Raw genomic sequence first — 18324 nt, forward strand, 5'->3', positions numbered from 1 at the left:
GTCATCTCTAGTAATGGCCAAAGACTGTAGCCAGGCTGGTACCGTATGTTCAAATATGGACGTCCGCGTAGAGGAAGTATCGTCCTAGTAACAAAAAAACAACGGACAAAATCAGAGAAATACATATGGGCCGAGGGCCTCTCGACTTTTGTAGCAGGAAGCACTCCGGCTTGAGACTACTCAAAAAAAACCGCTCATTTCTGTGCGAGCCCTGGTATTTATAAGCGTCTGTATTCTGTAACGCCCAGTCACTAGAGCTTCAGAGTACACAGGAACTTTGTGCCCGGACTACAGGGTAGCCAAAGAGACAGTTTCCATATGAAACGAGGAGGAAATGTCACATCTTCGTATAATAACTAGCCCATTATCGCCAACAAAAATAATAACCCCACAGAGTGAAAATAATAGCCTATTTCTCAGTAACCGATAACGATGGTTTGATTATTGATATTATAGTCTACAGATTGCCTCAGGCAAATTATATTGCAGTTATGTTTCAGGAATGATTTTTTAATTACATTTTGCATTTCATTGCTGAAATCCATTGATAGGTATTCAATGAAATAATGATCTTCTTTCCTTTTGGTCGTTATTAGGTAGTCTACGATCTTTTTTCTTTCTGTAATATTAACTTGATACTCTAAGGCATTTAAAATCATCTGTTATTTAGGTGGATAAGTGGAAGACCGCGTCTATAATGCAACGAAGTAATACTACCGATTTACCAAGTTGCATTTAGACGGAACGCAATTTCTTAAGCCATACGGACTTTTCAACATCTGGTCCTGCTAAATTTGTAGCATAGGACGGGACGATTTTGTGCACTACCCGTCATCATCCCGTTCCGGTCGATTAAATTAAGCCGTAAATACCATACCATTTCCTCCTTGATTAATTTGCCACCATGTAAATGTTTAGCCGAAACGACGCGGCAGATGTATAGAGTAATATTTCTAACATTGTACCAAATTCGTGCCACATCCCTTTTTTTTTTTGTTGTATAGTATACGTCGTTAATAATTTCGTTGATGAAACGCTATTGAACTAACTGCGTTCCTGCTGCGTGCCACGTATGTTATACAAAAAACCGTCGTGGATCCGCCAAATCTATCGAAACACCACGCGTACAGGCTGGTTCGAGGCGAATCAGTAAGTACGAAAATTAAATGATTATATACGTAGATGGACAAATCCATGGCGTACAACGATGCTGGTGGCCCTTGATTGTAGGAGTACGCCATAACGATGGTAGTTGTACAATAGGGAACGTAGACGCTGTCGCTTTGTATTGATCAAAAGTGGTTATAGGCGCTAAATGAGAAAGAGAAGAAGCACGAGGTCATAGGTCGACACATCACGCTTAGGGAACTGGACAGTCAGAACTGCATTTACTGATATTTCTATCCATCTTCTTTCCAATAGGAACACGGCGTGTGTAGATAAATGGCCAGATAAACAGCGTACAAACCATGCATGCGTGCAAGAAACATGTGGCACCTCCCACCGCCTTTACGCGATTCAGAGTCTAGCGATACCTCCATCAGAACTCGACTAGGCATTTAACAATATTTCACAATATTGACCCGACCCGATGTCCACTCGAAAATGATCGCTCAATAAAAAAAACCCCTACGACATCCTTACTCAACGCATACTAAGTACTTCATAGTTAGTGTCGTTCACATTACAATTATACAATTGCCCTAGTCTCACATAGGAACTATGCGAATTAGAATTTGTGTGTAGGCGTAAATGCCCCCTAAAAAATCGTTTTTTCTTTGACAGTTTAACATGACAAACCTTAAACGTGTTCTATGTATGCAGCTAATATCAAATCAGCAGACTACATCATTACGAGCGCTAATATATGACTGGTTTATTGCAAATGTAGCCGTAATAACTGATCTATAGTAACAGATTTATTGATTTGAGGCTGTAATAAAGCTTCATTGTTATTAATCGTCGTTTTACGGGGGGTAAGGGGCGTGCTGATCGTGGGTGTTTTGTCTGCAGGGTCAGGCCTGGTATCAACCTAACGCTCTACTCGTCAACTTGCTGCTGTCGTACCTTTTAGCCTGCTTTTCACAGCTCGGGTGCATTCAATGGCTTATCGATTCCACGATTTGTTTCCTATAATTATCTAAAGGTTCCTCGTTTGGATACGTTTTTACTTCTCATCACAAGTGCGATGAGAGGCGTCGTAGTTATAGTATTTCTATGTAAACTTTACAAATGTCAAATAAACATAAGCCTGCAATGTTCAGTTCTACTTCATCGTCGGCTGTTACTCACGAGTTTTCGAAGCTTGCCAATGTCCTTGGGCAACTTCTTGAGTACGTTCTGCGAAAGCAAAAGGTCAGACAACATCTTCAGGTGGCACAGTTCATTAGGTAGCACCTCCAGTCGGTTCTCGCTCACATCGAGGCACTTAAGTCGCAGCAGTTTGCCCGTCTCTGGCGGCAGCCTGGTCAGAGAATTACAGTCGAGCCATAGCTCTTCCAATGATTCAAGGCGACCAATCACCGGCGACTGAGAAAAAAGCACGCACAAGAAATCGCACTTTTCAGGAAGAAAACACTTACGCTTTTTAAATAGTTACGTAGAAAAACATGCGAAATAAAAATATCAAACAGAAAATCGTCATGGAATATCGAACACGATCATTTTTACACTGGGCAACATGTTGAATAGAGCTTATTGTTAAAAACTACTACGCCGTGCTTTCGACGTAGGTCTACTGTGATGGTCGCTTCACAGCGTCACCTAAGTAAGCGATGTGTTGTGGCGAAACAAATTTTTGCTAAAAAAGCGGAACTTTGATTGAGGCTTTGATATTGGAAAAGTACCAATTCTTCGATTTCGTTGCCGCCCAGGTCGAGTCGTTCGAGCCTCAGGAGTTGTCCGAATGAGTCGGGTAGCATCTTGAGGAGGTTGTCTCGAAGTTCAAGATTGATTAATGAGGTCAGCGTGCCAAATGCGACCGGAAGAGAGGCTAAAGCCGCATCGTTCAGGTACAGCGCCGTAAGGTTCTTCAATTCGACAATGAAGTCCGGCGTACGATACAAACAGTTTTGACTTAGGTCAAGCAATTGGAGATTTTTTAGATGCCGAAGACCTTCTGGGATATCTTGAATATCTGTAATAGACGGTTAATGTAAAGTAAAAGACTTCGTGAAAAATGTGACGAATCACGACAGTTTGACCGTTGCAATTTACCCTTTATAGCTAAGGACGGCTACTGATATGCAAAGGCCTTAACTGGTCAAGCCTCTGCTATAGATGTGGGCTCATCAATACAGATGCTAAAATCATTGATTGATTATTAGATCCTCTGTTATGCGTGACGTGCTATGCGTGTAAAAGACGTTCAAGGTAGCAGTCATCACAATGGACGGCTGGCGTTCACCTTCAATTAAGGCTAGTTAATGATCACTACTATTGCTTCTCTGAAATCTATAATATTGTACGGTTTGAACAATGAGTACCCAGATATCAATTTAACCCTTATGCCTACTCAGTATCACTATTGCTATCATGATTTATTATTTTTTTTTATTGTGTCTATATTGTGACACATTTGTGCAGAAAAACTACGATATTGATTAGGCACGATAAGTTTCTCTAAATGTACGCCGCTTATACTCATACCAATGCATGCTAACTTTGAAGAATCAGTAAGTGTGGCTAGTAGCTACTTCTTCACTAAAGTTCAAAGAAGTTCATGTAAAAACATCTACGCTACTTACCAGAACGTAGCTAGACTAAACTGTCGAACAGACAACCGCAATAACAAATGAACCGTAATAATAAATAATATCATTGACGATGCTTTTAGAAGACCAGATTTTACAGATTAAATCTTGCAGACTTCGCCACTTGTTATTGCTATTGCCATATGTTGACAGCAACAGCCAGGCGGGATGATAGCTAATGTGTGATAGTAATAGTGCTAGAGTGGTCTTCAATTTCGCTGCTTCAACGACCAATTATACGTTTTGTCCATCACTCCATCATCAATTCGCCGGTCGCTCTAGCTGTGCGCCACCAAAATGTCATCGCCCAACCCAGCCCTATTGACACCATGTCCCTACAGCAGCCGCTATCGACGATAATGATGAACGTCGGCTCACTGTCCTTTAGTGCATCATGGCCTGTAGCATAGCGCGCGAAGACACAAAAGAGCCGCAGCTGCCGCTGTGGCTGCGGCGCTCCGTGGTAACGACCGTCGGCGTTTTTTTGGGGGTGGGGTGTGTGTGTGTGGGGGGGGGATGTTCAATTTCACGCTAAATTCATGTTGTTCTGCTCCGTACACGTCATGTATCTATCCATTGCGTCGTTTGTGTGTCACTATAGTTGCTTGTGTTTGTATGTTTCTCCCTTACACCCTTCTCTCGTCATCTTCAGTTGCTTACTTTCGTTCAATGCAGTACGCCAGATAGTAGAAGCCAGCAACGGAAAACAATGACTGACTAGCACGAGGAATTCTTCCTGATAATATCTCGTTCCCAACAAGTGCACCTTGATTGTTGCTTTGGTTCCTCTCGTTGTGGTCTCTTAATCGCGACGCCGGTTACTGCCACCACAATTCGCTTGCTATAGCGCTATTGCTCGATCCTACCACGTCAGTCTAAGCAGCAGCGGCCAAGAAGACACGGTCGTAGTAGCAGTGGCAATTTGGGCAGGCGAACCAACGCTAGCAGGCAGAATTAAACATTATCCATTATATGGCGTAACGGTTTATACAACATTCTATCTGGATTTGCGGGGACGGTCGTCGTTATTCGTAATGGTAGTGCATCACGAAGTGGCAGCGGATCCCCAACATCTGCGACGTGTACATTTCTATGTTGAATTAAATGAATCCTTCTGCCCCGACGACACGATCAGGCGTGACGACGACGACGACGCAAACACTGGAGGACTAGAGGCAACTGGGAGGAAGTAGCAGTTACATAACGATTCTGTCAATGGTACCATCGCTGGCTGAGTCGTGAAACCTTTTCTTGAATCGCTGCTGCTACCTCATCCTCAGCTCGCACTCCTGGTTGGTTTCTCTCCTTCTGGCCTTAACAAACCACATACGAACTGTAGTCTCCTGAGTGCAGGCCCGTCGATGTTCGTGAGCAGGCTCGCGCACGAATCAGAGTCAAACTGGCAGAAATAACAACAGCAACAGCATCAGCAAGAAAGGTGCACCGATAGGTCGAAAAGTACAATGTGTCAGGAACGCGAAAATAAAGACGAATAGAAAAAAGTAGGGAGAATAACCGTGTGAAAAAAGAGCCAAACCGAGCTAAAGAATAGAGAATAAATACGATAATATTAAAAAACGACGCACTTTTATGCTTACAATGATGATTCCCTATCGTAGTGGCAGTGATTGCCATCGATATAGGCGCCGCAGCGGCGATGGCGATGGCGACGGCGGACTGTAACTAAAGTTAGCGTCAACTTTTCAAACGGAAGAAGTTGAAATTTAAGATAGAACATTTTCAAAATTGTCTACAGGCGCTGCTTTGTAACATTAAGCGAAAGAAAGATAGACGCTTCAGATATCGAAAGTCATCAAGACGCATGTTACGTATGTTATAATCATAGCGTCCTGTTTGTTACGGCACCTAATACGGTTATTTTCGTTTCTTTGCTTTTCCTATTCAATGGCTGATCATATGAAGCTCGGAAACATAATTATAGCTGACTGACTGACTGACTGACTGACTGACTCGAAAAGTCCCGAAGAAAAGCAGTAGCAACCCAGTGCAAGTCAAAGCATCAATTGTGCCCAAAATAAAGTGAACTAATCGAGTAGACGGAATGGATTTATTCGTGGATCCGAATACAACGTCTTTATGTGTTACTCTAGCTTTTGAAATGAGATGCAGGCAGCCAAATGCAATGGGGTGGGTGGATAGAAGCGCAACGGTAACGAGAAGACGGCTTTGTTAAGTAGTAACAAATCTAAATCATGAACAAGATGGGCTTCTATTGTTGGAACCAGTCATTTCGATTCAGAAGCAAGCACACGTTTTTCCAAGAATAGGAAAGACCCTCAATAACTTGCGACGGGAGACGGACAATAAGTGACACATATTTTGCAACTTAGTTGTAATTCAGTTCTCTTCTTTAGGAGTGATAAGTTCAACGTCAACGATGCTGTATCAGCACTCATTGTGCTAAAAACAAGAATAATCATAGTAGTAATAACAGTAACCAATCATTGTTCTCTAGTTTCCTTAGACATCGGACAGTAATCTACGCGAATTGTCTGTGTTAAACACAGTTGTATTAACACGAATAGAAATTTAAAGCCACAAACACCCAATAGAAAAGGCCATACGGGCAATCAAGCCAACAAGGCCGAAAGGGATTGAAAACAAACACAATAGCACTATCGACTAAGCCGGTTACAGACAAGTAAGAAGCATAGTGGTGTCCTAGTAGTAGTATGTCGATAGTGGCCTATGTATATATATGTGTGTCTATGTCGGTCTGGATCGTTACTCTTGCAGGCAAAAGTGGGAAAAGGCCTCCGCAAAAATTTTGACCTATTCACCTAAGAACAACACATCTTGCCTTAGCTGGCTCCTGAACACAGCTGGAAGTCATGCTATGCATACGCACAATATCACGATTTTGTACGTACTGTTTAGACGTTATATTAATGTGCTATGGGCTCTGGAGAAGTTGTGTTCTATTCTGTCATCTAAACTAGCGAGTATCGACTGGGCTAACCCACAGATAGTGGAGATGATAGATGTGGTAGGCGACAGGTTGACATGAAGCAGACAACCAAAGGTCTACTAAAAATGCAAACAAATTGGCAGAAGAAGCCGGTACAGGACGTTGGCAAAGTTGGTTTGAGAACCGAGAGGAGGTAAACGCAGGAATAAAGCGGGACATTAGCTGGCAGAATGTGGCAAAAAAGTACATTACAGGAAGGCGAATGAAGATAAACGCGACATCAATAAACGTGTATAATATTACAGAGTTATGCGGAAAGATGCCATACAGGATAACTAGGCTAACTAATATGTGTACATTACATACTGTAACGCCGTGATAATTTATACGTCTATTGCTTAAATATGTACGGCTGGATTTGGCAGAAGCGCTTACGTAACGTGCGTCAGAATTCCGAAGCTCATTAAATAACAAAAACGAAACAACAACAACTGATATATATACAGTCACACATTTCGGTGATTCGTTTGTCGAAATTTCAGCCGTCGAATAACGCTTACTACAGTATAACGCAAAAAGTTAAGACTAGACGATATACCGAACAGCTTGCACCATGTTCCCCACGAAATCAAGTTATCAAAAGTAACATCAAGGCTGCAGAAGGCTTTGGGGCACCAGGCTAGATACTGATAGCAAGTATGCAGGTAATACGAACGGTTCCTTGTTGGGCGAGAAAGCCTTAAGGACAATCAATCCTTGCTTTGAAAACCTGTGACACGCGAAATAAATTGCGTTGGAGAATCGCCAAATCAACCCATTTCGCGAAAGGGCATCTCATAAAAATAACGTGACATTATTCTGGACCGAGCATCATTAATAGCCAAGAAGAGCCACGCCAGTGTCCCAGAGGATCTGACCTACAAGTAAAGGCAGACTCGTCAATTGTTGGTTGAGGAGGACCTTAACGCCCTCACAAATGAGTCAGACTGGCTTCCATACATTATTATAGGCATCAAGGTGCCAGTACGAAGTTAGAATTAAAGCGCAAGCGTTTAAATATCGCTTGCAAAGCAAGTTTAGGTCAAAAAAAATCTGTAAGATGCAAGTCAAGAATAAAAATTCTACTCAGCGCTTGCTTTGGCAATCGAACAATTATGCGTTGCAGGACCATGCTAGGTTTTTATACCAACAGTGACGCCTATTACCAAGAAGTTCGAAAGAGGCTGCGTCGTACTGGCCGCCAAATTGAGCCTGAACTTTGAAAAACCAGCATTGTCCAAAAAAAAAAAAATGGAGCAGAGGCTGACATGTTTTTTTGCAGAAAAGCTCGGTGTATGCTTAAATCTCATATTCATCCAGCTATGCCCCAGAAGGCTTCTCTCGTTCTCAAAGCGCAAAAACCAGTGAAAGGACAAAACTTTAAGAACACTGACAAAAAGTGAGAGTAGCACTGTAAAAAAAGTGAGAGAGCTGAAGTCTATCTTTACGAGTAAAAAGCTGTCAAAAGCGAGGTAAAAAGAGTGACACTATGTATGGATTGCGACAATGTTCAAGCGGACTTTGAATGGTAGAGCTGGAATTCGGCAGATGAGACAGGTGTAGCTGATACAAAGTGAAAGGACTATCTATGACTGCCCAGTGAACTATCGGCAACGATTACCAGAGTGCGCTTGGCAATGATGATTCTTTACTTTTCTTATTCATTTATTTATTTAGCGTTCAAATATATGCATGTAGATGTATATGTACATCAAAACTGTAAACGTCTACGTATTGAAGATGACTAAAATAATATTAGATGTATGACACTCATGATTACTCCGAAATATTTGGCTCAAAGTTCTAAGTCAAGAGACGTTCCTCAGGTGCATTGAATATCCAAATTAAAAAAAAAAGAAAACTAATTTACAAGTTAAATTAGAAAATATAACGTTCACGGTTTTTTTTTTAGAAGAAACAAACACGTTTTTCATATGGACAACGCAAACAGCGTGAAAACGTAGATTGCAAACACCGTAATGGTGCCAAATTTGTGCCCACATAAAATTGTATATGTGTACTCATGTATGGCTATGTACCCTGCTTGCCTTTTCACTATTAATTAGACATTAGAATCAAGAGCAGCTTCGTCGAGCTTCATATTTGCTATGCAAAGCGTATACACAGCCCAAGAACGACAGATATTTTACAATTTACTTTGACAGTCTTAATAAGCGGTGACATAAAACATTAACCACAGGTTGTTACAAAAAAGGCACGACATTGATAAACAGTAAAGAGAAACACGGGCGCATGGACGGCTAAACGCCAAACGTTAGAGCGTCCGTGACACCCGAAGATAATCACAATCACGCGTCAGCGGATAGCCACATTTCAGTCTGTTATAGCCTAATTGTTTTACGTTGATATGGGCTCGACAGTGGTTGGCATAGACGCGTTTTAATGAGACAGTATGTCAGAAATAGACTTCTTTCTTTGTTTCATTTAAACTTCTCCCTAACAACGTGACTCCAGGGTAAATCTACACGTCGTCCAAATATATATATATATATATATATATATATATATATATATATAGAAAGCAAAATAAGTTTAAGAGTAGCCTTAATTTCTATGTAACAAACCTTTGCTCTTGGAGTTGCTAGGCCGTCTCACTGACATCTTGTTATTTGGCTGATGATGGTACTCCTGTCGAAAACTCGCATCAATGGTTGTAAGCTCGTTTGTTCATTGAAGCTAAAACTCGGCCCTATCATTAAGTTTTACTTGAGATATAGTCGTTCGAAACTTCTGGTTATATCCCTAGTTGGCTTTTACCTTTTGAAAATCGTAAGCTTCGAGACCTATGCCGTGCCTCACTTACAAACACAAGTTAGAAGACGTTCGTACCACGCTAATGTTACTGCGTAGGCTGTTGTGACCTTTTGCCGTTCCTAGATGTCTTTTCCTCGACCTCTTTATTCAGTTATGGCCGAGCTTCTTATTAAGCGACAGTCTGCTTTCCGAAAACATTGAAATGTCAAACACACGAGTGCGCTTCTGCTGCCAACATAGATGACAACAAACAAAAAACAGCTTTGCTAGGGAAACGGCGGTAGCAAGGATATCAGTCGTGTAATGAGAGCTGGGTCGAACAGTAACCTTGGAGTCGACTTGATGCTACAGCCACAGTTCCACCGTGGCGATTGCTTCTCGTATCGTCCTTTAACAGCTATTCTACGAACATTCTCTGATAAACTTACCGGCTGCTAATTGAAGCACGTACAATTAGCGTAGCCATTGTTGTTGCAACACGTTTCCTTGTCATCCTTTTTTAAAAGTGTGTCTACAATGTCGTACGGTAATGGATAGCAAACCTAGCGGGCCTCCTGGCTCCTCTTAGCTTTTACTAGGACACGATCCATTGGAAAGAGTGCGAATTGTTACATAGAGTGACGCTGACATTAAACACAAGAGGCAAGTCTGAGAAGCCAGCACTGAGTGCTGATGCTAGTGCTTCAAAAAAGTTAAGCTGCCAAGAGCAGACGTCAGTATCTGCCAACCCCACTCCTGCTACCACTGCTGCTGCTACCGCCTACCCCAGGCGCTCTAGACACCAACGTCGAACCAAGAACTAGCTTGGACTTCCTGGAGAAATCGTTCGCTTGAACCTGGTTGCTGCACTTGCTGTTCGAACGGGTGCGAAACTTATTCACAGATAGCGGTAGAAGCTTCAAGGGACGTTACCAATGCATTACGCTTCCAGCCGAGGACTTTGCTATCCTGTATGAACCGCTACTAGGTCCGTCATAGTTCCCAACTGACACAGTTTCGCTACATAAAAGGAGCTTACTCTGCCCTAATTTGAGCCAAAACGCTTAGCTGGCACCCAAGGTAAATCACTAGCAATTAAGGATCGAATTCGTCCAGGAACTCAACGGCTTCTATCGCCTTTTAGCTTCTGTCGTTTCGAAATGGCTTTGCAGTTTGTGATACAAACTAGGCTAGTGATGCTACACGACGGGAATGCAACGATAGATTGGGGATGGACAACGAACCAGATGGTTTATCGGAGAAATCACACCTTACTCTGATTGCGGTTTCCCCACTAAAGCTACTTGCGCGGGTGTACTTGAAAACCTCATAGTCCCTTGAATAGAGCACGTGGCCCCGAACAAGGACAAGGTTTTGTAAATTTTCGCAAGTCACAATCGACACGGGCTTCTCGATGTAGGCCTACAATACACAAACCCACACAAAAAGAGAAAAATAGGCTCATTGAGCAATCGACCTAGACAGCTCAGCTCAGCTCAGATCCGAACCGTTACGTTGGAGCCCTTTGGAAGAAGTGAAGTGCCAGCCAACAAATTGATGATCGTGTAGAGAAGGCAGGAAGGATGGAGGGTGATCTGTGGACCAGTTTCTATCGTTACCCTTTCTAAAAGTGGCAAACGCGCGAGTCGGCTCGAATGAAAGCGCTGGTGGCAATTTCGCTTCTTCAACCTTGACTTGCCAACCCTTGGGCTTGACCATCCCTATGGGTATTTGACGTGTCATCAAACAGCGACAATACGTTACCCTAGCAGCAAACCGGCATCCGTCACCACTGCGCGGCGCGCTGTCAGTGCCGACAAATGCGTCTGTGTTGCTTCTGTGTTGGCAGATAGAGTATTTAGATAAAAGGGAGGCATCGTTGGGGAGTACAGGCTTGTCACACGCAGAGCATACCTAATTCATAATGAGGATTTCCGGCCCTTAACGCACTAAGCGTTGCTTCAAAGAGAGCTCTTTCTCGATATCACTTTCCCGCCCTTGCCCAAGTTTTAAAAATACCCGGGTGTCGATCACTCGAACAATTCCACCTACATGTCGCATCTGCCTGGACGGTTAAAGCTAACAACTGACCAAATAAAAACTATGCGAGGGTTTTGTACATGGTACCTCCTGGTAAAAGCCTAACCAAGGAAAACAGGTTTAAATGTTCAGCTGTGAAACAATTGGTACGCTTAAATCGCATATAGACAGATACTGTGTAATTTGTAACTCCATTATCATTCTTAAGCTTTAAACCCCTACCTTGAATGTTTGTGGATACTAGTTTAATTAAAAAAAAAATGGTAGCTCGAAGGTAGCTTATGCTTATAGCCAGTACCGTTAACCGCTTGAAGGCTAGAAGCGACACATTAATTAAGTAGGCTTTCCAAGCATGATTTGTAGGTGTCCTACAAATCGTGCCTGGGATGTCCTACAAATGAAAATAGGTGCTTCAGTCGTTATTCAAAGCTGGCCAAGAAAGCGTCCGTATGTTTGGCAAAGCTGGCAGTACTATGGCACTGCCAGTGCCATAGTACTGCCAGCTTCCTCCGTCAGTGCCTTCACCGGATTTTCCCTTCGGGTGTTATGGGCAGCGGCGCTTTCTCTATTTGCTTCCTCGCGGCGTCCGCTTTTCGCGAACGCCGCTACGAGGTCGCCAACCACCAGCCCATTACGGGTACCTTATGCCATTCACCGCTCATCGGAATACTCCGCTGTTGGACGTAACGTAGAAACTTTGTCTCTAACGAACTTTGTCATTATTTTTGCTTGACTCCCATACTCGTCTACTCATGGGCGAACGGTTCGTAGCTCGACTATCTAAACGGAGCTGCTTGGAGCTTCCAAAACCCCCGGAAAAACTTTTCTTTATCATTGCCTAGGATGCGGCCGTTTCGTGTAGAGGGCGTCCCTGCTGCATCACCGTGACAGGGCACCCATTTGACTCGCGCGTAATTACCATTTCTGTTAGATGTCTGCTAGCGTCAGTTATGCTTGCCCATGTTTTTGCCGCCGCAAATACCAACAGCTGCAGTAAATGGAACTATGAATAAGTTATGTCCTATGCCAAGCTAATATCCTGTGCTTCCAGTTTGTCTTAACACAATCTATGCGCAGCTGCATAGCCAGCTAATACCATAGAAAATTGTACGATTACGTGATTTGTCAAAGACCACTATGAACTCATTCGTGTGTTCACAGAAGACAAATTTACGTTTTCTATTATCTTAATTTTCTGTTAGACACATTTTTGGAATAGCGGCCTTGCTCACAAGATGGCACGCCCCAAAGTAAAAAAGAAACATATACTATAGTATGATAGTACAGATATACTATAGTAATAGTAAGAAAACACCTGAAGGTCTGCAACGTGAAAAGTGAAAGAGTCAGAAAGAGGTAGAAAGAATCTAAGAATAGGTTTTTAGTGTTAAATTGAAATGTGTTAAAGCAATTGTAGAAGGTGCGGTTTATTCAGTAAATTTATGGTCTAAAGAAGTTCGTTCTTTTGATGCTTCTAACCTTATCTAAACTAATACGTTAACAGTTGTTTTAATTCGTCTTCACTAACTTTCGAATTTGTGACCGCGTACCATTGTTATAAATCACGTCATTTGGAACCAACCGATTAAATAGGTCCGTGATAATAGCAAATGAATCTTTGTTACCTGTCTGTTATTCAAAATATCGACTACAGCCGGAATACATTAAAAATGTACCTTTCATGGAGGCGTCACAAGTCTATTTGAGGTTCACTCTCGAATTATAGGATACGGTCGTTTTGCTGTCCTTTTATTTCGCTTCGGAAAGCTGTTGATTCGTTTGGGCATTTCGCCTTTCCCGTTTGCCGAAAGCGTTTAATAAAACTTCTCAACAGCCACTATTTTCGTTCTCCTTTCGCTATCAACTGTACTATTTTACCGATTTTAAAGTTTTGCTTAACTGAGTTCAGTTAGGTAGAATTGCATGATTCGTTTATTCTATAGAGCTGATTTATCAAGATATGAGCTGTAGATCTGTGTTCAATGTTAGATATCTGTTTTGTTTGGTAGGAGCTACAAGGTCCAGGGACCACTGTCGTTCGAAATCGTAAGAATAAGAAGCGTTGTTGTTGCGTCTAAAGCACACAGTGCATCAACACAATTATAGGAACGTCTATTCAAGATGACTTGGTATAAAAAAGACCAAGATATCGAAAAGGTAAACCTCAATAGTGAAACGGCCATAGCTAGAACAGTTACTATAGGAAAAGCCACGGCTGCGACAAATCGCAAACGACACGTCTTTATATGCTTCATCCGATTTCCGAACGGAGCTGGATCAGTCGAGCCAAAAATGTTTCCGCGCACCATCACTGCTTACGTCATGCTTATGCATGTACAATATTTCAAGCATGCAACCCCTTGTAGACCACTATAGCATAGGTAAGTTAATTCATCGTACGAATAGATCTGGACGAATACCCTTTTTAGGTTTAAAGATGCTAATTTGCCATAGAATAAGTGTTTCCCGTTTTGCTTGACGCAGTGCCAGCATCACTGCGAAGACATACATTGAGCCAGGTTTACAGTTTCGCAGCGACACGGAACAGAAGCACGAGCGTACAATGTAGTAGTGTGCTGTTTCTCAAAGCAGCATTCTATTGTGATTTGACTCATTCTGCTGTTTGCTTATCGAACAATGCCATCTTGGATGGATCTTAAAATGGTTAGGTGAAAACAGACTCGTCACATATTTCTACATGTCAAATCTTGAAGTCGTCATAACGAATTGACACAACATGCTTAAGGAAGCTGACACATAGCGGAGGGAGTTGGCATCATCATGAAGTTCATATCGCAAACGATCATATGCTAGTTATCGTGACCTGCGTCCTCTTCGCCTTCGGCACTATTTTCGAGTTTCTTCTTGACAAACATTTCCGGCGCTCATTGCAAAGGGAACACAATTAAACAAAACCTGGACTTCGGTTCGACGTTTGTCTATCTCCACTTTTTTCTTTTTACATATTTTCTCTTCTCATTTTTCTTCTGCCATTACTACGTAATACGACCATGGTTCCATTTAGCAGCGTAACTGCTAAACGGCAAACCACCGGCTGCGGTGAGCGCTTTTCCCCTCACAAGTAGTAATATATACTGGTCTTTCCTTTTTGAAAACTTAGTTTCAATAATTGTCTCCTTTTTTTTATTACCGTTTTTCATCGGTCGTGGCCCCTTTTCCTTCGCGTGAGTTCGCGTAATCAATGCGGAGGAGTTTTCCCGCTTTGGTCGATTAAATCTGTTACATTGCGATACGATACGACTCCGCCACTTGTGCTTAGTGTCGCTACATTGCCTCAGCAAAGAATATCGTTATTACTTACGGATGACGTTGGCCATGCGCGTTATTCGTTGCGTGTTGGCTCAAGATTCTGCTGTTACGGTTGTTCCCAATAGACCGTTCGTCGACTGTTGTTGCTGTTGATAAAGCGCCATCGCTGCTCGCTATCGTTGTTTACGCAGACTACAGAAGAAAAACCAGTTATCTGCGACGATACCTCTCGGTATCATGGCCATCGTTTACACCACTTGCTAAGACCTGTGCACCTGCTCATCTCAGGACTTACGGCTATTCGGACGTTGGCTCGAAACTAGCGCGCGGCCAGATTAAAAACCACAGTCAGCGCTAGCCAACAACTAACGAAAGTTAAGGTCCATGGCTGATTGGCAGACGAAGAACCAAAAAAGATCCACACACTTGACCGTACATGTGCCAACGGCACACGAATAGTCCGCCATGACACTAGGCCAAATTGAAGCAGAGATAATGGAAATACACGATCGACTAGCTTCGTACGAACAAATGCTGCTTGCGTACACCATAGCCGGTGGACAAGAAAGGCTACTATATCTTCGTGTGTCTTGAATACTGGAATTCTTCGAAATCCGAGCTTGCTCTATTGTGAGAACAAAATTTTTATCTACGTCTTAATCATGTTGTTTTAGGCTCACACACCTGATCACAGTGACGCAAGAGGAACAAGTGCCGGCGAACTTAATACAAGTTCACTTGACCTCAGCATGAAGTCACATAACATAGCAAATCTCACGTTAATTTTATTTTTTTTTTAGCTATATTTCTTACAGCTGCAACGGACATTTCATTGGTTTTTCTCAAATAGACACTATTCAAAGGGTAGGTGGGCGTCATTAAGACACAATACTACTATGACCGATCTATGCGTCCGAGACAACAGCAGTGGTAAAAACGAGCAATGGAACTATGTGTGTACAATTGATTAGCAGATATTTCATTCTATGTCAAGCAAACAGGGACGCCAGAAACAAAAAGCCATATACATTTGTTCTGCTAGCAGCAACAGCGAACTGGCATGTAAGCTGCTTGTTCAGATCCGGTACGGCCATCCTATCGGAGTGATAAATAAGGGAACACCAACGGTAGTCACCCACGTCGCCATCGCCATCGTCTTCGTTGTGGTTTTTCGTCATTGTCACAAGCCTCATCACTGTGATCTATAGATCGATCGATAAACCTGTTCAATGAACCTTCCGTTCAGGGCCATTGCGACCCGCTAAACAACGATAGCTAGCTAACTCTACTAGGCGTAGAAATGTGATGGCACCGATATCACCATCACGAGCCGCAGTGGAACCTAGGATAGGTTAAAAAAGAATCGGCTTGCCTCTCGTGCGGTGTTTCACATCACAAGCTGTCACACGCATAGCAGCAAACGTTGTCGTTTCTGGTATAGCTAATGGAAGCTATCTTTTCCATGGATAATAATAGAGCAACGGGTTTGCACCCAATTGGAGACAGAGCAGCCTTAGAAACTACGCGTTAACAGAATTAGTAGGCTGATTTCATGTCCCGCCGTATCAACGAGTTTTTCCTCATATAAAATTAGTTTCGGACATTCTAAATTTTCTAGCATTGCAAGGACATTAGTAATAATTCTGCAGTACTAGCACGGCCTAGGGCCGACGAATCGATCGCGAAGTTCTCCCTATATCGGCTGTTTATGTTAGTATAAGCAGCTAATATTACGGGTCATCCCATATAGCTGTTATTATATCTATTGATAATGTACTATAACTATCTAGAGCAACACAGTTATCCATTAGACAGCCCTGGATATAAGATGCAAGCAAAGCAACTTAGCTAGATTTGCGCAATCAACAAGTTCTGTCCCGCTCACATCACAAGCAGAAGTGAAGAAGATATCGATAGTAGCCATGAACTAATGCGGGTAACTTCAGTATCAAATTTATATAATTAATATATTGCTATATCCTACAGGTATGATACCGCTAATTTTAAACGGGCAGATCAGACAACCTGTTCAGAACGGACACGCTTCAGCAAATCAAAATACACTCTACTAAAAATATGAAAAAATAAGTTCAGATAGGGGCTTTAGTACAGTTACTCTTATTTGTTATACGGACATCTATTCCACTAGTGCCCCTATAGAATGTTTCGATTGAGAAGTAAAGATGTTTCATTCCAGAACTTCACTGTTAGACAGATAAGGCAAATATTGTAAACGTATCTTTTAGAAACCTTCTAAGCCTTAATGACTTCCGGTGAGGAAGAGTCAACTCAATGTTGAGGTTCACCATCAACCAAGCTACGTGGATAGGGTATGTAACGTCACGCGCTCGGGCAAACAACTTGATTCTTTCACATGCGATACATGTAAATAGGGAAAACTCTTCAAATGTCGTCAACTTCGGAACCCATTCTCAAAGTAGAGCTTCTTGCTATTGCAGCTGCTGCGTTTTTCGCAGAAAGAGAGAGATCGTCTAAGTATAGCTCAGCGGAAATGAGAGGAAAAGCGTTGCAAATTTCGACCTGTAAAGATATTTCGCACCATTTTTTGAAATAAATCTAGAAATAGTGGATGACCATCAAAATATTCCTCTTTCGTCACAACGGGCAAAATAAAGTGTCTGGGCAAGTGGGCAAAATAAAAATTATTAGATGATTATTTCTCAACAAACTCTGCCTAACGCTGATCTAGTGGCGGCATCTGGTGGTCGTCTGATTATGTAGCGACTCAGTTTCATCAAAAATAAGCTGACTTATATTTCCTTTAAAAAAGAGAGGGTAACAGTTTACTTTATTTACTTACTTACACAGCCAACATAACAAATCAGATGAAACCGTGTAATTTTAAAACTTGGTTGAGCGTTTATTTCTGTCAGGGGAAATAATAACTGGCTTCCGTATAAGTGATCGCTGACCGATTCTGCTAGATACTGATACACGTATCGCTGAAAAGCATACGTAAGTTTGCAACTACAAATTTACTTAAAACTATCGTTGATGCCACAACTGGTGCCACGGAATACTCGTGAAAGCGTCTTATATTATTATATGGCTTTTCTTTATAAAAAAAAAAAAAAAAAAAAGAAGACTGTGCTTATGGCTAGAAGATACGACTACGGTTGCAATCATTCACTGGCAAGACTGTGATTCATCTGTTACAGATCTACATAGAGCAGTGTGAAGCTGTGTCTTCAGTGGTCGAGCTGCTAACCCATTCACGAGTTCTATTTGAGTCCCGAAGTAGAGAAGACAACGATGTACGCACCATTCTACAAAGCCAACTTGACCGCATCGAAGCCCTATAACTGTTGTGCTTGTACATGGCTATAACATAAATGACTATCCATTGTAGATTCTACCCCGTGTCTGTGACTATCCGCAGCGTGGTGCCATACAATTTTATCTAGGCAATACGTATGTTATTTAACAGCAATTATATCTAATATGTTGTCGACAGGTGTAACGACGAAAGCTAAACTACTTTGTCTTCATTTCACATGACATATAGACACATTTTTACCG

At 42.1% G+C, this 18324-nt stretch overlaps 1 protein-coding gene across 16 annotated transcripts in view; it reads right to left on the minus strand.

Annotated features, from left to right (window-relative positions):
* Window positions 1–18324, minus strand: part of LOC111242981 (protein lap4-like) — an 81199-nt gene that overhangs the window by 39346 nt on the left and 23529 nt on the right. For 14 of the 16 annotated variants that reach the window (XR_015319267.1, XM_086977643.1, XM_086977644.1 and 11 more), the window contains 2 exons: window positions 2847–3136; window positions 2293–2529 (listed from right to left, as the gene is read on the minus strand). Coding sequence is in view for 15 of the 16 variants with exons in the window: in XM_086977643.1 (XP_086833769.1) it covers window positions 2293–2529; window positions 2847–3136 (527 nt within the window). In the remaining variant the exon portion in view is untranslated. Of the gene's footprint in view, window positions 1–2292; window positions 2530–2846; window positions 3137–9305; window positions 9370–18324 lie in introns of all 16 variants that reach the window. The other 2 variants (XM_022787969.2, XM_086977642.1) reach the window with 1 other exon arrangement.

This window comes from Varroa destructor, unplaced genomic scaffold (genome assembly GCF_002443255.2).
Source record: "Varroa destructor unplaced genomic scaffold, Vdes_3.0 BEIS01000001.1, whole genome shotgun sequence".
Classification (NCBI taxonomy): domain Eukaryota; kingdom Metazoa; phylum Arthropoda; class Arachnida; order Mesostigmata; family Varroidae; genus Varroa; species Varroa destructor.